General features: G+C 40.8%; 1 protein-coding gene across 3 annotated transcripts in view; it reads right to left on the bottom strand.

Moving 5' to 3' along the window:
* LOC131030980 (anaphase-promoting complex subunit 7) overlaps nucleotides 1–21242 on the bottom strand; it is a 184826-nt gene that overhangs the window by 104204 nt on the left and 59380 nt on the right. For all 3 annotated transcript variants that reach the window (XM_057961965.2, XM_057961966.2, XM_057961967.2), the window contains one exon: nucleotides 5450–5565. In XM_057961965.2, coding sequence (XP_057817948.1) covers nucleotides 5450–5565 — 116 coding nt within the window. The remainder of the gene's footprint in view (nucleotides 1–5449; nucleotides 5566–21242) is intronic.

The following is a 21242-nucleotide window of genomic DNA, read 5'->3' on the forward strand; positions in this document are numbered from 1 at the left end:
TGAGGATGAGGCGAAAATGTTAAGCGAACCTTATACATTGGAGGAGGTTAAGAGAGCAACATTCAAACTTCATCCACATAAGGCCCCGAGTCCGGATGGGATGACTGTTGAATTCTACCAGAAATGTTTGGAATTTTTGGGATATGACATCTGGTTGGTCATCGAAGAGTTCAAGAAAAAAGGAAAATTTGTAAAAGAAATGAACAATACACTCATTGCCTTAATCCCAAAAAAAAAGGAGTGTACTTCAATGCATGATTTCAGGCCCATATCATTATGCAATACTGTATACAAAATCATCTTGAAGGCAATGGCTATTAGATTGAAGAAGATTTTACTTAACCTCATCTCAGAGAACCAGAACGGATTTACTCCAGGAAGAGAATTAGCAGACAGTATTATTCTTGTGTCTAAAGTCATGCACTCCATACACAAGGAGAAAATCAAAGGTATGATCATAAAGTTAGATGTTGCAAAAGCATATGATAAGGTGGTTTGGCAATTTTTGATTAAGGTACTAAAATGCTATGGCTTTCCAAAAGACTGGATAGACTGTATAGACTTGTGCATATCCACAATTAATTTTTCTTTACAAGTAAATGGAGCGGTATGTGGTTTCTTCAAAGCTACCAATGGGTTGAGACAAGGGGATCCCCTATCCCCATCCCTCTTTGTTCTCATGGCAGAGGTACTTGGGAAACTAATTAAAACGAAGCAAGCGGCTAGGCAATGGAGAGGTATTTGAGTCCATAATATGCTTGAGCCCATTACCCATTCACAATTCGCAGACAATACAATTCTGTTTGGAGAAGCTTCGTTGATGGAAGCCAAAGAAATTTTGGAAGTTTTAGATGAATACTCTTTGTTGTCGGGTCAGGAAATGAATAAAGAAAAATCGCAAGTACTCTTTTTCAATACAAGCAAAATTTCTCAGAATCGCATTGCTCATCTCCTTGGTTACAGTATAGCTGAACTCCCTCTTAAATATCTTGGGATCAGAATTAATATGGGTAACAAACAAACTCAGATATGGGAAGATGTTCTAAACTCATGCAAGGCAAAGTCGAAGTTATGGAAGAATAGATGGCTTACACAAGCAGGTCGACTGTTAATGATAAAATCTGTGTTATCGGCGGTTCCAATCTATAGCATGCAATGCTTTCAAATGTCTAGTCTGGTTGGTACAAAATTAGATGGTCTTCTTAAAAAAATTGTTTCGGATGGGGCTAAAGACCAAAGGAAGATACCACTGATAAACTGGGATACCATGTATATGTTGAAAGAGGATGGGGGTGCGGGGCTGAGAAAAATGAATGCTCAAAACTTAGCCCTTGGTGCGAAACTGTCTTGGAAAATGTATAAAAACCCTAATAAACTATGGTGCAGAATTTTCCAGAAAAAGTATCTTGACTCTAATGAACCTAATCAAATATTCACAATTGCAGACACAGAAAAGGGGTCTTCCACTTGGAACTTCCTTTGGAAAAGTAGGCAAATCATCATGGACCATATTTCTTGGAAAGTAGGTAATGGGTGTAAGGCAAAATTTTGGAGGGACTCATGGGAAGGGGAACTGCCTTTGACAGAAGTTTTTGAAGACCGGGATTGGATTAACACAATTGAACCCACAATAGGAGTGCAGGTTGTTAATTATTTTGAGGATGAGGATCAACATGGAAAGAAGGTTTGGAAACAGATAACAATTGGCAACCCGGAGTTATGTAAAATGCTTGAAGGTATTCTGCAAAACAGAATGATTATAGCCACAAAGGAAGAAGATAGTATATTCTGGTGTGCATCTAAGTTTGGTGAGTACAGTGCTAAGTTGGGCTGCGAAGTTCAAAGGCATAGAGTTATCAATCCGAATTGGCCAAGCAAGTTGTGTTGGAATAACAGGGTAATGCCTAAAGCATGGCCTTTTTTATGGATTGCTCTGAATGGGAAAATCCTCACAAGCAACAGGCTTGAGTCCATAGGTATTCATGGGCCAAGTTGGTGTGTGTTATGCAAAGCTGGGGAAGAATCAGTGGATCATTTACTCTTCAACTGTACTTTTGCTAGAATGTCTTGGGATTGGTTCCTGAGTATGGTTAATCTGTGTACAGTTAGAAATGAATCTCTAAAGGAATTCCTTGTCTCTTGGCCTAATTCTAGTCAGACAAAGTGGGGTGCTTTGTGGTTGATTGGACCTGCAATGATTGTATGGCACATTTGGAAAGAAAGAAAGAAACGAATATTCAAAGAAATATCTAGACCAATTGAAATAGTCATTGATAACCTAAAGTCAGTTGTAGAGGAAATTATTTGTGGCAAGTCAAGGAATGTCAGGAAATTCAGATTCAATGATTGGGACTTGGAAATGGAAAAGAATTGGTCCTTCAAAAAGACTATATTCCATTGTCCCAAAAAGAAAATAAACAGGAAAGAAGTCAGATGGGAAAAACCTCATAGCAACTGGGTAAAATTAAACTTTGATGGGGCCTACAGAGGCAACCCCGAGAAAGCTGGTTTTGGAGCAGTCATTCGGGACGATGAAAGGAATATTTTGTTTGGTGCCTATGAACATATTGGTTGTGCTACAAACAATGAAGCAAAGATAAGAGCTCGAGGCTGGTCTTCAGTTATGCAAATAAAAAGGTTTATCTAATGTGCAGATAGAGGGAGATTCTCATATAATTATAAATGGTGTTACTAACTCCAGGTTACTAAATTGGAAATTAGCTAAATGGCTTCCACGCATAAACACTCTACTCCAAGCAATTGGTCCATATGAAATATTTCACATCCACCGAGAAGGTAATCGATTGGCAGATCTTTTTGCTAATCTTGGTGTCAATTCGGACATGGAAAAAGTGACAGTGGATTCAACATCGATAAGTAAGGAGATTATGGATCTGAGCAAAAAAGACTTATTGGAAAAGAAATATGATGGGGTTGGATAATGTCCTTGCAGATATGCCTGCGAATTTGGGATAGGTGGCAGTGGATTTGCACAAATTTCGCCAGGTTGTCTTCTCATACTCGCATCAACGACGTTCTGAGCGACATGTGATAGGAAAGAGTGATAGAAGGACAGATTTTTGAAGAATGAGTGATCTTGGAAGATTTGGCATGCGTTGCTCCAAATGGAAACATCTAGATCTCTGAGTTTAATTGGCTTTCTTCAAGTCTCGGCCTCATTGTGTGGAAAGGTAGTTAGTTGTGGCACAAAGCTTCAAGTTGTGATTGTGTTTGATTTTAGTTTCGCTCATGGCACACTTCGTCAAGATTGGATGCATGAACTGCGAGGAGACGTTGGATGCTCAACTCCGCAGCTAGTTTATCTCAGAGGAGTATGCCTACGACGCTATTAAGGGACTTGTTGGGATCACGCTCAACGTCATTAGTGTGATTCCATAGTGTATAAAGTTGTTCTTATGCCTCTTGTGGACGTCATCGAGTCTAGGGAGAGAGTCGTGGAGTTGCTGTGCAGATTTGTCAAACCCGTCAACGGGGATAGCATTGCCAACTCCATCTTAAGCTTGCCAGAGAATGAATGGATGAGCATACTGAAGACCTACTTCCAGCCGGAAGTATTTTTGCCCACTGATTCAGAGAACGACTGGGAGGAGTTTGAAAATGAAGGGAGTGAAGATTCAGACAACAGTGAAAGGATCAAAGTCAAAAGCAGGCATTTAGAGAAGGTAGAGGAAAGAGAGAAGATGAGAACATTCGGCGAGAATGCTTGGGAAGTTTTTCGATGTGCAGTGCAGAATGGGAATATGGCTCCATTTTGCAGGATAACAAACTCAAAGGAATGGTGGTTTTAGGATGGGGCTACTAAAACTGTGATTAATGTCAAAGAATTTGTTGGGGACATCATGCAGACCTTTAATGGTGACGCATGAGTTGTATTTGGTCTAAGTCCGGTTCTGCCTTCTGGTGTGCATGTTTAGGCTCGGGTTTATGTATTCAGGGTGGTGGATGGGTAGTGGTGTTTTCTTTGTTTTTTACTGTCAGGCTTTGATGGAAAACTTTTGTAATCTTTATATATTAATATAGAGCACTATCCCCATAAACGATAGCACTTACCATTAAAAAAAAAAATATCAGAAAAATGAACAAAAAAAACAAAAAAAAAACAGCAGTTGCATACTAAGAACAGGGTGGGCCATTTCACAAAGGAATATTGTACAATCTAATCCACATAGGGGTTTTTGTAATTAGAGCAAAAGTTGGATCAAAAAAGGGGGACCAAAGACACATGAAAATACCATACTTTTCAAAAAAGAAAGGGCATTGTTCCGCATGATCCTCCACATACCAAAATTGAAGCCAAAAAAAAACCCTATGCAACAAAGAAAAAAAAAGGCTCTTCTATAGACTCCAAACACCTTTCATCCAATGCCAAATTTGTTCAAAATAAGGAATCTTCCCACACATTTGTATATCAAAGATTTCTTACCAATATCCCCTAGCATAGAAAGAATGTAGTCATCACCAATTACAAGTTCCAACACTTCAACAACCATCCTAAGTGAAACAATTCAATGAATAAGACACAAAATCACCCCAAGAACCCACATTCATCAGCCTTAACATTATCAAGTAGAGAATCCAAAGAAACATCCTTTTGTAGCAAAACATCATCCATTTGCCCTACTCTAACTGCAATGGGGATAGAATCAAAGAGATGAGGATAAAGTTGGCAACACTCAATCTCAATGAAAGAAATACTAAGGCTACACTAAATGATGTCATTTGCAGAAACTATCATAGCAATGAAAAGGCCTGGGACATTTTGGCATTCACAAAAAAACCTATCTCCCACCGATTTCATTTCTAATTAAGTGAATGGATCCTCAGCAGCAATGAAATTTTGAGAAGCAACTAGTTATGTTCAACAAAAATAATTCCCCCTACAATCTGCCTAAAACACCAAGTGCTATGTCAGAGCCATTCCCTTTGACCCTCGCATCCATCACATCTTGAGGCTTCTTAAGGTTTGCTTATGAACCTTTCTTCTTTCTGCTGTCTCAGCCTCCACACAATCCATTCCTATGCCATCCTTCTCATCACTCCAGCTCACCATGTGTATATTCGTATCATTCCCCACAACTACATTCATTAGAAAGAAATAAATCCTATAACTGAAATTCACAGGTTCTAGAAGACTTATGCACCAATATTTGTCAGCTAATTCATATGCAAATAGCAACAAAGTATACCATCCCAAGTCCCTAAAACATCAAAATCAATTTTATTAAAAAATACAAGCGGATTTGATTTCCTACACATTTGAACATATAGACTAAACAAAATCAATATGTTGAAGAAGCTGGATGCCAATGACTAGCTAAATTGATCTCAATAAGATGTCCATTAAGGTGTTTGAAGCAAACTCACTATCAATGAACAAAACTTTGAAATATAATATGAAAAATGGACAAAAGAAAACTTGAAAGCAAACCTTAGGCATTCTTTATAAGATATAAGAGCGGCACGATCATAGCTAGTCATACGATACAATTTACCCATTGTCAGGTTTATTCGCAATGTTCTTAATTTGCTTGGTATGCCCTCCATCTGCAATGTCATTACAGGAATATTAGTTTATTTTCAGAAGAACAAAAGCAATTTTAAAAGAATTTGAAACACTTATTGACGCTTAAACATGGAAGAAAGAAACAAATAATTTTAAAAATAAGGTTGTCAGAAAAGGTATGGTCACCATCCTAAATAACAAACCGGTCAAAGAATTTTCCTACCTGTTTACAATACAAAAATTTAAAAATTAAGATGCAGTACCTTAGGAAAGCCTATTGCACATAGCATATTAAGACATGCCAATTTAAATGAATCAAATTCCATATAATCACAAAATAAAAACATCATTTACTAGGTTAATACTGATCAATGGTGCATTACAAAAGCAACAGGTTACAGTTTTCCACCCTTCCGTTACTTTCTTTCAAAATTCAGTGCATTGCACCAACTTTATTTGGTTCCTTTGATTGCTTGTTCATTCCCACTACAGACTACCAGATGGATTCTCACGTAACATTATTACAGAAAAATCCACTCTTAAATTCGTTTTTTTCTATAAATGAATGAAAAGATTATTCAATCATGGCAAGCCAGGAAGTTGGTCTCAAAAGTGATTCTGGTATTGTTATTCATATTTAAATGTGACTAGTGCTCAACTTGCATGAAATATCATATGAAACAAAAGCACTCATAATTGCTAATAATACAAAAATTACCATACTTGTTGAATGGGAATGCAAACATACACCTTCTAAGATACCACTGTGTAATATCGCTTGGAAAATCTGACCCTGTTGTGATGATTTGAGCTCCCAAGAATATTGTCAAACACTTGTCTTGCAAAGTCTATACTTGCTGCTCTTTGTTTCAGTTTGTTTGGTTTTGTTTTGATGATTGCCAATGATGACCAAATGCTTAAAATGAATGTAAATAAGCTTAACAAATAACAGAGATGCAATGAAAGACTTCTCTTTTGAATTTCCAATGGCTAATAAAGATTGAAAATGATTGTAACTAATTCCTACAGCCAATAAGCATTTCTAAAAACATTTGCCATGCATACTAGTGATTCAATATAAACTGAAATGAATAACTACAGCAAAGGCATTTCATCAAACAGTTAAAATGCAACCTTTATTCTATTGATTATCTCTTTCAAGCCTTTACAATACCAAAGCATACCTGGAATTTAGAAGATACAAGATTACCAAAATTCTGGAAATGAAACAGCAGAGTAGATGACTAATAAATTAATAATCCATTCGATCTGCTATACTTTTTAATGTCTCCACCTGAATAATGTAGCACAAGAAGACTCCCACGTGCCAATGTTGAAGCAAACACAACCAACATTAAATGTATTCAATAAATATTTATCTTCAAACTTCTGATCTGCCAAGAATAAACTTCAAAACCCCTTGTGAAACAATTGATCTTTTCTCCAATAAAGCTCAAATGTGACCTCCCTATGAAGCCACCAGCACAATCGAAGAGAGGCTAAGTTCTCCAAGATTGAATTTACAGCAAAACCCTTGTTGCCGGGAATAATCATTATGTTATGTTGTCGTCGATAATAATGAGTTACGACAGTCAGTTAGTTAGTCGTCCCAAAGGGCAGTTGGACGCGATGGTTGGCCACACCCCTTTGGGTATTATATATTGCATACCGTTCCTTCATAGTGGGATCATGATAGTTGTATCTGGGTTTAATGTTATAAGCACTTGATGTACATGGACTGTTGAATTAATACAAAGACTGGTTATTTAATATATTTCCATTATGTTCTGTGCATTTACTTTCTGCATTTAATCGTTTACCCATATGTGGCAAACATTTGGCATCGTTGCCTAGACATACTTGGGAAAGGAAGGAGCGGATGGCATACGGACACGATGGGCCTACCCATCGGTGAGATTAACCCAGAGGTTGACGACACGCAAACGGAACAATCGTCGTGGGACACAGAGCATGATGGCAAGAGGCGAGGGGGAAATTGAACCCTGTAATAATCCCGACACACTGTTGATATAAATCGTGGCCGAAAGGCAAAATAAAAAAAAAAGTTTTTTTTGTGTACATGGTATGTGCTTGATATGTACAGAAGTGATTTATGCAAAATATACTAAATAAAAATAAAAATAAAAAGATACAAAGTGATGAATGGGAAGTGGCACAAAGAGCGTTGAATCTCAGACAACAAATAGAACGAAGGTGTAGGCTAAGGCAGCTTGCCGAGGGACGACCGACCGAGGGGTTGCTCGAAGGGAACCCAGGAGGTGTCACGGAGGTTGTGGAGGCAGAGATAGACGGAGAGAATTACACTCTCTACATTGTCGTAGGGTTGCCCGAAGGGAACCTAGGAGTCACGCAAAGTGCCGAAGGAGAACTCTACAGTTCGCCAGAATACCACCGTAGGGTAAGAAGTGGCGAAGAGTTGGTGGAACAAACAAGGCAAAGTCTAAACCTGATCGACGCTACCAGAGACCTACTAAAGAACTTGTCCATTTCGGAGGACAATCGGAGGGAGAGGACCGAAGGTGACGGTACGGCCGACGGTGCCGAGGGAGCACAAGGGTACCGTACGGGAGGCAACTTGTTCGGTTCGGGATCAACAACCTTCTCCGGAGGACCCACGAGTGGAGGGTCAGGTGCAAGAGGCGGAGGCGAACGATCACCAGGTATAAGCACACAAGGCACCAGAGGAGCGAGACCCAACGGTGGGATGGCAAGTAAGCAGAAGTTGCCGAAGTTCAACGGCGACGGGAAGGAAGATCCCGTCCGCCACTGCTGCACTTGTGAAACCATATGGTCAGCGAACGGTGTTACCGACCAGGACGAATGGGTAACACAATTTCCAGCAACCTTAAGGGGAGTGGCCATCGACTGGTACTCAGATATGGATAAGGCCAAAGTCAGCACATGGCCCGACCTGAAGGAGGAGTTCGAGATAGAATTCCGCCTCCTCAGAGACGACAATGAAATAGTCGCCGAAATCTATGGCACAAAGCAGAACAAGAATGAGACGGTCCGAGCCTATAGTCGGCGGCTCAAGGAACTGTTGGGGAAAATTGAGAGTCAACCAGCGAATGGGTTGAAAAAGAGATGGTTCGTGGAGGGGTTGAAACACTCCATCCGGAAGAAAATGAAAATTGTTCCACCAACCTCGTATGAAGATGCATATAATAGAGCGATGGACCTCAAGAGCGACACAAAGACATCCAAGAAGAAAAAGAAGAAGGATAGCTCGTCCGAGGATGATGACTCTTCTGAGGGAAGCATCAGCGATGGCGAGTCCGGCAAAAAGATGCAAGCCCTGCAAAAGGACATGCTGAGGATGATGAAAGAGCTGAAGGTTATGAAATGAGGTCCGGCAAGACCGACGAAGGGGAGCTTTGGTGCACAGAATGTAAGACGGACGGCCACACAAAAGGCTCCTGCCCAAAGAAGGCCTATTGTGATATATGCCAGTTGAAGGGGCATCCCACCAGGGAATGCCCCTACAACATGAAAACACGAAACCAACAAGTATTGCTTACGAAGGAACAACCAACTACGTCAGGCAATACCGACAGCTCCTAGGCAAACAACAATGCAACATTGGGAGGCTACCGAGATAACCGGTGGGGAGGACGAAACAACAATAACAATACAAGGAGTCGGATCCAATACGACTCCAAAGGTTGACCGATGGTACAATGCAGAGCGTGCAACTAGTGGGGGCGCTTTGCCCGAGACTGCCCGAAGGGAGAGACCACACAATATTTGTGCAAATGGTGTGGACCGGGAGACCACGAGGACGCCCCCTATCCGAAGTCCGGCGTCAACTTGCTCAATATCGAGGAAACCAAAGAAGAGGAAGTGTTGGCCGTAACCCGCGCCCAAGCCAGACATGCAATGTGCCCAGACCCGGAGACGAAGAAGCGAAGGGTACAGGAAGCACGAGAAGAAATTGAGAAAGAGATACGAGAAAGGGCGAAGGCGAAGGGTACGATGGGTACTTCCAGCCGATCGGACGCAGAGGATGCTATACTAAATCAAATTTTAAAATTAAAACTGGAGGTGCTTGTGAAGGTACACGACCTCCTCCAGACGATGCCTCAATTACGAACGGCGTTGCTAAATAATCTCTCCCAACCACGCACCAATACCAACAACCGCACAGATGTTCCTGGGGGGTCTACAATAGACCCCATGTTGCTAGCAATTAACAATGGAAGGAACCCGGCCATTGTGGAGATGGGTATCCTTGGCACCATTCTAATCGATACCATCGTCAATGGTGGATCCGGAGTGAATGTTATTCCAGAAGAAACCTAGCGGAAGCTGGGGAAGCCGACGCTGTGGCCATCTACATTCCATCTGCTGGGAGCAAATCAGCATGGAATCAAACCCATCAGGACACTGATGGGCCAGCAAGTTACCATCGGGACGCAACCCTTCATATTGGACTTCGTGGCAATCCCACTAAAGAAAAAAGGGTATCATGCGATCTTAGGGAGAGGGTGGCTGGTGGCAGCCAAGGCCACCCACAACTGGAAGAAGAACACTCTGTCTATGGAGAATGAAGGAATGAAGTTTATCATAGACCTCGGGACACAGTTGGTTAGTGAGGAACTGGCATCATCTTCAGAATCGGAGGGTGAAGGAGAAGGCAACCTGAGGAACGAAGGGCGCGGCTGCAGGGAGCCCAACGACGAAGGGATTCTCAAACTAGGAGAGTGCTCCGAGGATGACACGGGGTCATTGAACGAGCTCTTCCACTAGCAGATCGAGGATTACGAAATGTTCCAAAGCTACAGGCTCGAAGTAGAGGAACCAGAGCAAGCAACAAAGGAAGTGTACCTATCGGAATACAAAGAATATTGGAAGGGAGACGCCCCAAACCTCGGTGACGTAGATAATCCAAAGATCATTCCTGTCGGCAACGATTGGAACCCTGTGTGGAAGGCCGCAGACTTCAAAATCTTTATTATTCTTCTTCTTCTTATGTACGGGAAGGAGACCGTGGTCCCTGTAGAATTTGTGGTTCCAGGTCTTCAAATGGCCATTGAAAATAGACTTGCCACCAACGGGTCCAAATTGAAACCCTACCACGAGAAGCGCGCAGGGGATCCGAGAGGTCGAAAGGACACCCGAGAGTCCGGAGGGGAACCCGATAGAATGGAAGGGGACCTGAGAGGCCAGGCAGGCGACTCGAGAGGCACGGGACAAAAGCGGGAGATTCTCGAGCGAGGCAAACCGAGAAAGGGCGATCCCAGAGGCACGAAACCCGAGCTGAATCTGGACACTTAGAAAAAAATTTAAATTTAAATTTAAAAAAAAATCCGTACGATCCGTACTGCATTAAAAAAAAAAAAAACCATGGTGGAATCACCGTACGGTGGGACCACCGTGCGGTGGCAACACCGGCGATGGGACCACCGACGGTGGAACCACCGTGCGGTGGCGACTCCGACGGTGGGACCACCAACGGTGGACCACTGTGCGGTGGATACCAACGCCCACGCAAGAATGAAAACACGCAGTAGCCCCAAACGCACATGCACACAAACACGCACTTCGCCCAACAACGCAACACGCAAGCACAGGGAAGGCATACGCAGCCATACACAGCCATCGAGGAGGTAGTTAAGCGTTCGGTGTGCAGAAGGAGGCTTGTACGTTGTGTACGGTAGACGGTTGGTTGTGTATTCCATATGGGGTGATCCATACGGTGGAGGGGTGTTGACCGCACGGGAAGGTGGTCGTACGATTGGAGGTGTCAGTGCTATTGTTGACTGTACGGGGAGGTTGTATGGCCGGGGTGCCATCGGGGACATTATAGTGGAAAAAAAAACGACGACCAGATTTAAAATCATTCGATGGAGTCTGGAGCCAGGACACTGAAAATTTAGAGTGGAGAAGAAGGGTTTTTGCATCTTAAAATATCACAAAAATGATTTGCGCCATGGACTTTCGTATGGTTCTGAGGGTTGTAAATTGTGCGCCATGGTTTAAAATGATGAGCGCACCTGGGGCGCTGCCCCCAAACCCCCAGTTTATTTTTGAGCCATGATACACTTTTTGGAGTTGGGCGAAGGGCATCAGAGAAGTCACAGTAAGTGTTGGGTTGTCCCATACTGTGAGAAAGAAGCCTGAAGCTCCGCATTGGCAGGAAGCCATATGCCGTAGAGGGAGACGGATTTGGAGGTTGCGAACAAACAAAGTCTGAGGGAAGGCATTGTAGGCACGCGAAGTCATACGGCACCAGGGAGTTATTCAGTTCAGTTATTAGCCTTTGGGGAGTGTGATGGAGGATTTGAGGCGTCTCCTAGCCTTTGTGCCAGAGGGTTGTGGCCACCTCCAGGCAGGAATGGTACGCTTTGAGGAACTTGGAATATGTCTCGGTTGGACGTGAGGTTGCCTTGGTGGATGCACAGAGGGCTCGGGAGGAGCTGACCACCAGGTTGGAGGCAGTAGTAGCATGAGACTCAGCTCAGCGTACCCAAGAGTTGGATGCCGAGAGGGTAGCGCAGGTGGCTATCGAGGACAAATTGGCTAGGGAGACAATATCATTTGAGTAGTAGTTGGTGGAGGTTGAGACTGAAAAGCGTGTTTTGCAGACAAGTTTGGTTTAGGCACAAGAGGACTGTGATGTCAAAGGAAGCACTAATGGTGAAATTAGCACTTGAGCATCGGATGGTAGCAGAAAAAGGTTTTCAGGCGAGGACGCAGCAGGTGTATGAGTTCCATGCTCGACTAGCGTTCGCAGTTCCTGCAGTTCTCTACCTTGGTTTTGTTTAATGTCATCTCTATTTTGTATTAAGTCGTCCGAAGACGACTTCTTTTCTTGGGGGGGATGATGTTGCCAGGAATAATCATTATGTTATGTTGTCGTCGATAATAATGAGTTATGACAATCAGTTAGTTAGTCGTCCCGAAGGGCAGTTGGACGCGATGGTTGGTTGCACCCCTTCGGGTATTATATATTGCATACCATTCCTTCGTAGTGGGATCATGATAGTCGTATCTAGGTTTAATGTTATAGGCACTTGATGTACATGGATTGTTGAATTAATACAGAGACTAGTTATTTAATATATTTGCATAATGTTCTGTGCATTTACTTTCTGCATTTAATCGTTTACCCGTATGTGGCAAACAACCCTAGGTTTCTTCTTCAAAGCCAAAGCTTTCAGAATAGACAAATGTTGATATGATTCAAGAATGAATGAAATGAAATCCAAATGCCCTTTTATAATGTTCAATTTGCATTTGTCTCCGTCTCCTTTAATTTACTTTAATTTCATTTATTTTCCCTCCTTTTTGGTGGACAATATTAAAATATAAAGTATATTCACTTATAACTCCCTTTTTAAATAAATTCCACTTAATTTATTAATGATATGCATTTAATAATTAAATATTATTAAAGTATAACTTTAATAATAATTATAACATTAGAACTTCATCATTAATTATTATTTCTCAATTTCGTCTGAACCTGGGAGTTAACCAATATATCCACTATGCATCCAACTGCCTTACCCTCTCCAACAACCACTAATTTACTATAAATAGTAAGTCCCTCAAAATGGAACCAGAAGCCTCTGAATAGCCTAGCCTAAGAATATACCAACAATCTGGAGAGGAAAACGCTACCATCTACCACCTCAAGAGCTCCATAACGCCCAAACTGGACCCTCTAATCCACCATACCAGCCTACGAGGATCAAATGATAGGCTAATACTTCGAACTCTGATGCTCACGAAAATGGGGACATTACAATCCACCCTCCCTGAAATTGTTTGTCCCCAAGCAATCTCCACTGCAAATAAACTCCACTCCTCAGGAGGCCCCAAAAGAGAACTATGAAGTGTCCCTCACATCTCCAACCAACTCCCGTAGCACCAGCAACCACAACTGCGCAAAAATAGATGTCAAAACAACTATCCATCTCATGCACACAAGAAATGTGCATCATAATTGAAACATGTACAAGTAGACCAAAGATGAACCTGTATGCTTTGTATACACTGTACATGTTGCAATGCTCATCAGTAAGCCCTGTCTGAAATCCTGATGCACCAAAAAGATCCCATATTCCACACTCAATGTTCAGCTGAATGTCAGGATCCCATACCATCCTATAGAATGCCCAATCCAAATCCTATGGCGTCAAAGTGATACCATTGTACCCTATAACTAGGTCAATCCTGATAGAAGGAAGAAGCAATTCACCAGCCAAATCGATCGCTGGATCTCAAAGACAGAATGGAAGTCTACCATACACATTACCCGTTGACTTCCCCTGCGCAATTCTAGCATAACCTTCATCACGTTGAAAGTGGTGAAGCAACTCAATAGGATTCGTCCAAACTGCAGTGTCACAACTGTCACCGCCCGGATCACAAAACAGTTTGAACTCACATCCATGTGTCATGCGGAAATAAGAACATATGGAAGCATCTGCTACACCACATCTCTCTCTATCCTCTAATAAACCCTCATGGATGTGATAACTAACGAAGCCATCACCCTGTAACCATGTATCCATATGAAATCTTTATGACATAGAAGTAGCAAACCATTTCGAAGACATAATAGCATGATGGATAACTGACTATCGTCCTTGCAAGTAATCTCCCGCTAACAACAAAGTCAAGTACTTGCAACCTCCAAGTCCATCTTCTAAAGGTGGAAACTCTCCTCCCCACACGTCATCAAACCCTTTCTGTGTGGACCAAAGGAGAAGCAATGAGCACTCCTTACTATGCAGTCAAGATAAAATGTACCAACCTCCGTCAATGGCAGCCCGTCATAGTCCTAGGCAACGCACTCCTCATCACTCCCACTACTCTCATCTCTACAATCAATAGATGGCTCATGCCTCTGATCATGCATAGTTAATTGGGTAGATACTCTGCCAAGTCTATCCATGTACCCTGAGTTGTAGGGTTCGCCCCCCTAGACCCCTGATACTGGTCCAGTCTGGTCCTGGTCTGATCCGCCTGTGTCTGGACAGGGTCCGTGATTCACATGCCTGGTTCGGACCAGGTCGAACCCAAGAGGACCCAAGTCAAACCCTGGAGTATGATGGCCCAAAAATGGTGTTTTTTGCAAGATTTAATTTTTTTGAAATCCACCACATAAAAAATTAAAATATAACCCTAAAAGTTTGTTTTAAAACATTAACTTGGCTCATTTCACACAAGCAACATGACTACAAGCAAGGGTAAACAAAGATGTGGGATATAGAGCCAGAGCATACTGATTTGGATGCTTTCACTTCTTAGCTTGTTGCCTTTGATGACTTAGATAGCGAGCAAACTTATAGTGCAAGTGCAAGTGTAAGTGGCATTGGCATTGGTTCGTCTAATGTCAATGATGAGGAGGAGAATGAGGATGATGAATTAGAGAATCCATTTGATGATCAAACTTTAAATTGTTGAAACTTGAAACAATGATACTTGAATATTTTATCATTTTGATATTAAACTTGATGTATATGATGTTGTTATGGTATAATCATGATGCAATGATTACAAGTTTATGTTGGTTTTATTGTTTATATGATGCTATGTGACATGCTAATCTTAATTCATGCTTATAGGCTGCATATATATATATATATAATTTACATGTTTTTCTACTAATGAACCCAAACCCCTTTTCAAAATTTTGCCGTACCAGTTCTTCGAACCCGGACCGACAACTTAGCATGTACCCAATAGCATACTCTCTAATGTAACTTTCCTGTAAATCAGACCTGTGTGATTCATGAATTGAGAATCCTTTCAAATAAACTGAATTGGCATCTTCAGAATGACCAAAAGACTCGGCAACAATTGCTGATACAAAAAGTCCAAGGAACTCAAAACCCTCATTGGTTTCATATGGGGCCCTTTCCTCATGCGCATGTCTCTCAACACGATCATCCTGCAGCTCTACCTCATAAAGTGGGTTAACATAGGATTTCTCCACTTCTATCTCAAAAACTAGATTATCAAAAACATGAGAGTTACTTTCAGCATCTTGTTTAGGCCCATCACCCTCTTGTTCTAACTCTTCTTCATCTTCAAAAGGACTCAAGTACTTTTCCCCTACAGCTGCCTTATAAATTTCAACTTCATCATCAACAAGTAAATCTTCTAAGCTCTGATTTGCAAAATTAGACTTGTAGTGACTTGAATCCGCATCACATAATTCATTTTTAACACCCAAATCTCAAATGTCAATGTTATGGGACACCATACATCCATCATCTTCGCGAGGAATGTCTGCTATCTCATGAGCAAGCTCGACATCATGATTGCTGTTATAAAACAAAATATCAGGAGCTACATCATACTTATCTGTAGTGTCCTCAAGAGACTCAACCAAAACTTCATGCTCTGCTAATTGTCCATTGCCAAGTGCTGGTTCAAGGGGTGAGTTCATAGGAAAATTGAGTGTATCATGTGACATAGTTTCTGCCCCATGGCTGCAAGGTAAATCTTCATGTGTATAAACCTCCTTAATCTCAATGGCTTCATCATGGGATCCTCTTTAAATGATGAGAGTCTCTTGGAGAAAGATATCTTCCATCATTGGGACCATGTGAGCAGTGTATGCTTCCATGATAGAGGGAGCAGCTAGAGGATTTGCTTCAATTGACTTCCAAGGATCTTGGTCATTTTGGTTCAAAGGGAGTACACCATGTCCAGATGGTTTCTCTAGTGATCAAGAAATTATAGCAGTCAGAGGACTTTGATTCATGGGATGGAGTTTCATGATACTTGGTGAGCTTGGAGTGATGCAGACTCCAACCGTCCATTTCATGACTGATCAAAACATGTGGAGATCAAGTATCACTATGTTGGAGACATGGTGGAAAGGAACACTATTCAGTTGAGATACATTAGTACTGATGAGAAAATAGAAAACATTCTCACCAAGCCTCTCTCCAGAATAAAGTTGTGTACTTTTGAGGTAAGCTTGGTATGGTGGAGAATGAAGCCCTAGCTGAGATTCAGTCTTCGCATCATTGATTTGTTTATATTTATATATGTGTGTGTGTGTGTGTATGTATTATTATCTTTAAAAAGATGTTTAAAATTTAAACTCTTGTTAATGCATTTCTCTTTGAGAGAGACTTAAGGTGAAAGCCCTTATCTCCACCCTCTGATATGGTTCATGATGGATGTCATGTGTGTGACGCCATGACAACATCACATGAGAGAGTACGTGATGATTTTCTTGTACTTATGTGTTTACCATCTGGATGAGCCATGGTGAATATCATTGTGAGGTGACAATCTCACAATAATGGTTGATATCACGTGAGGTGATATCTATATGGATAAACCATAATGGTGGATGTCACAGAAAGTGATATCTATGGATATGCCATAATGGTTGATATCACGTGAGGTGATATCTATGGATAAACCATAATGGTGGATATCACGTGAGGTGATGTCTATGGATATGCCATAATGGTTGATATCACGTGAGGTGATATCTATGGATAAACCATAATTGTGGATATCATGTGAGGTGATGTCTATGGATATGCCATAATGGTTGATATCACATGAGGTGATATCTATGAATAAACCATAATGGTGGATATCACGTGAAGTGATATCTATGGATAAGCCATAATGGTTGGTATCATATGAAGTGATATATTTCCTTTCCATATATGTATGTAGCCATTGTGGTAAAACATCATGATGAGATGATGTGATATCACAATGAGGTGATAAGATTCATTCTTTCTCATGAGTATAGCCATTGTGTTGGTCATCTCAATGAGGTGATATGTCTTGTGGAGCTGGAAGTATCCTCCCTAGCTGAGAGGGAGTGTTGAATATTGGCAGCGTCGGTCATCACTTCCAGCCCGAGGAAGACAAATATGTAAGTGGTGTAATCGGCCTAGTCGACTACGAGGGAGTGTTGATGCTATGATCGGATTCCTTCAAGCCGACATTAACAACATATAAGTTGTGATAATATTGTGATAATATAATTATATTATAAATATATTATATAATTATTATATTATATGATATAACTATTATATTATATGATAAAATTATTATTATTATATTATTAATAATAATACAATTATTGGAGACCAACTTGGAAGAGTGGTGACCCTTCGTGAAGGGGCACCACCAATAGGTATAAAGGAAGAATAAATCTTCCTCTCTAAAGGGATTGAAGATAGAATAATATATATATAATGCGTATACATCAATTTAACACGGTATCAGAGCCAGGTCCAAGCTAGGAGCCCCAAGCACACGAGAGGTGTGGCTTCAGGGGGGGTGTTGGTGTTGAAAATAAGCCACACTCGGACCGACGATGGACTGGTCCAAGAGGGGCTAGTAGCTCAGTGGTAGAACACTCCAGCAGCGTATGGAAGGTCCTAGGTTCGAGTCCTAGCTGGTCCATGTCTCAACAACTTGAACTTATGAGTGCTGGTTACTCAATTTCCAAGCGTGTGAGCTCAATGATTTCCAATCCCAGCAACATTGCCAATGATTACCAAATGCTTAAAAAGAATGTAAATAAGCTTTTAACAAATAACAGAGATGCAATGCAAGACTTCTCTTTTGGATTTCCAATGGCTTATGAAGACTGAAAATGATTGTAACTGATTCCTACAGCCAATAAGCATTTCTACAAACACTTGGCATGCATACTAGTGATTCAATATAAACTGAAATGAATAACTACAGCAAAGGCATTTCATCAAACAGTTAAAATGCAACATTTAATCTATTGATTATCTCTTTAAAGCCTTTACAATACCAAAGCATACCCGGAATTTAGAAGATAACAAGGTTACCAAAATTCTGGAAATGAAACAGCAAAGTAGATGAATAATAATCCATTCGATCTGCTATACATATTAATGTCTCCACCTGAATAATGTAGCACAAGAAGACTCCCACGTGCCAATGTTGAAGCAAGCACAAACCAACCTTAAATGTATTCAATAAATATTTATCTTCAAACTTCTGATCTGCCAAGAATAAACTTCAAAACCCCTTGTGAAACAATTGATATTTCCTCCAATAAAGCTCAAATGTGACCTCCCTGTGAAACCACTAGCACAATCGAAGAGAGGCTAAATTCTCCAAGATTAAATTTACAGCAAAAACCTAGGTTTCTTCTTCAAAGCCAAAGCTTCTTCAGAATAGACAAATGTTGAAATGATTCGAAAATGAATGAAATGAAATCCAAATGCCCTTTTATAATATTCAATTTGCATTTGTCTTCATCTCCTTTAATTTACTTTAATTTCATTTCTTTTCCCTCCTTTTTGGTGCACAATATCAAATATAAAGTATACTTTATTAACTCCCCTTTTAAATAAAGTCCATTTAATTTATTAATGATATGCACTTAATAATTAATTATTATTAAAGTATAACTTTAATAATAATTATAACATTAGAACTTCATCATTAATCATTATTTCTCAATTCCATCTGAACCTGGGAGTTAACCAATATATCCACTGTGCATCCAACTGCCTTACCCTTTCCAACAACCATTGACTTACTATAAATAGTAAGTCCTTCAAAATGGAACCAAAAACCTTTGAATAGCCTAGCCTTAGAATATACTAACAATCTGGAGAGGAAAACACTGCCATAAGCCACCTAAAGAGCTTCATAATGCCCAAACTAGACCCTCTAATCCACCATGCTCGCCTACGAGGGTCAAATGATAGGCTAATCCTTCGAACTCTAATGCTCACGAAAATGGGGACATTACACGCTAACAAGAGGGTGTCCAACAAACCTTAAAAATTAAGAGTGAAACTTCCTCAATATTGATTGGACCCTCACATTAAAGTTTGTTAGAAAGGTATGAAGACTAATCTAGGGATCTAAAAGTCAAGTTGTAAAAATTTGGGGTGAAGGATCTTTCCAAACAACTAAAGAGATACCTATAGACTAGAATATGGTCACACAATGCAAGATAGGTAACGGTGCATATGAGAATGATCAAAAAATTGTTCCTGAAATTGATTACACTGTGCAAGTCATAATTAGGCATCAGCCCAAGCATCCTCTCAACATCGAACTTGTTATTTTCAATCTCTTAACAAAAAAGTGATAAGATTCTAGAGCCATTTGGCAAAAATTAAAGAAAATAAACATTATGCACCCCTGCAATCCATCTGCCAAAAGTAGATGTTCAAAACTGTGAAAATCAGACTCACTATAGAAATACAAAACACTGTATAAATTAATGATATTACCTACATCTATCTACCTAATACTGTAGATACATTAATGAAATCTAACAACATAAGTTGACCATTAACAATATAAAGAATTTTTATTCTAACACCCTCCCTTAGTGGTCAATCTATCAAAAACACCAAGTTGCCCCCTGAATTTTACAAATTTATCTGGACTCAGAGACTTGGTGAGAATATCCGCAATTAGAGGGACTGCGCTGAAAACCATGTTCAACCAAATACTGATCAATCTTGAAGTACCAAGCTCAAGGGGCTTGCTTCAGGCCATAGAGGGCTTTTACCAATCTGCAAACCTGATGTTCCTTACCAGGAACCTTGAAGCCAGGGGATTGAGTCATATAAACTTCTTCCTGCAACTCCCTGTTGAGGAATGCACTCTTAAAATCCATTTGGTGAAGTTTCCATCCAAACTGAGCTGCAATGGCGAGAAGAAGACGAATGGTACTCATCTTGGCAGTAGGAGCAAAAGTCTCCTTGTAGTCAATGCCCTCTTGCTGTGTAAAACCCCGAGCATCCAATCTGGCCTTGTACTTATCCAAAGTACCATCTGCATGATACTTGACTTTGTAAACCCATTTACAGTTGATAGGTTTCTTCCTAGGAGGCAAATCAGAAAGAACCCAAGTGTGATTCTACAGAAGACTATGGTATTCAGTCTCCATAGCCTTTTCCCACTCAGGAATGCCTTAGCCTTGGAATATGTTTGGGGCTCTGTTGTGACCATTTCACACATCGCCCCATTAGAATGAGGACCCCCTCTTTTTTTTAGGGTTTTGCTTTCCTTGGTTAGGTTTTCTCTCTGCTTGCTAGGTTTTGGAGTGAAGTGAGTGGTTGCCTGGGCTGGGTAGATTAGGGTTTCTCTCTAAGAGCTTGTCTTAGGGTCTCTTTCAAGTTGAGTCCAGCCTGGTTTCGGGAAGTCCTTAGTTGTCTGCCTGGAGCCCTAGGTTTGCCTTAGTGGATCTTTTCCTTTCAGGGGAATGAAGATGGATAGGATGATAGGTCTCAAGTCAGGGTAGGTCTGGATTGGTGGTTTTCTTGTCAGAATCTTGTTTTCCTCCCAGTTAGAGCCGATTAAGCGGAGTCAGTGGTTAGAGAGATGGAAGTGGCGATTTCAGAAGCTGATGAGCAAGTGCACTTGATGATGATTGACGGATGAAAGGATATCCAAGGTTTGAAGTGTCAGAATAATGGAAGTTAGCCTGAAAGAAGATTTTTCGCTCCTGACCCTTCCAAAGGGTCCAAAGCGAAATCCTCACCTGACCCCCAATTTTGGCCTTAGACGTGCAGAATGAAATTTTTTGAGTCAAGTGGATGGCAAGTAGACATGATGATATTAGGGAGAGATAAAGTTGATCAAGTCTGGATTGAGAAGGAGTGGAATTGAGTCTGAAATCAACCAAGAATAGAGATTTCGCTCCTAACCCTTCCAAAGCGTCCAGAGCGAAATCTACCCTTTTTCCACTTTGCTC

Source organism: Cryptomeria japonica, chromosome 9 (genome assembly GCF_030272615.1).
Source record: "Cryptomeria japonica chromosome 9, Sugi_1.0, whole genome shotgun sequence".
NCBI classification, from domain to species: Eukaryota; Viridiplantae; Streptophyta; class Pinopsida; order Cupressales; family Cupressaceae; genus Cryptomeria; species Cryptomeria japonica.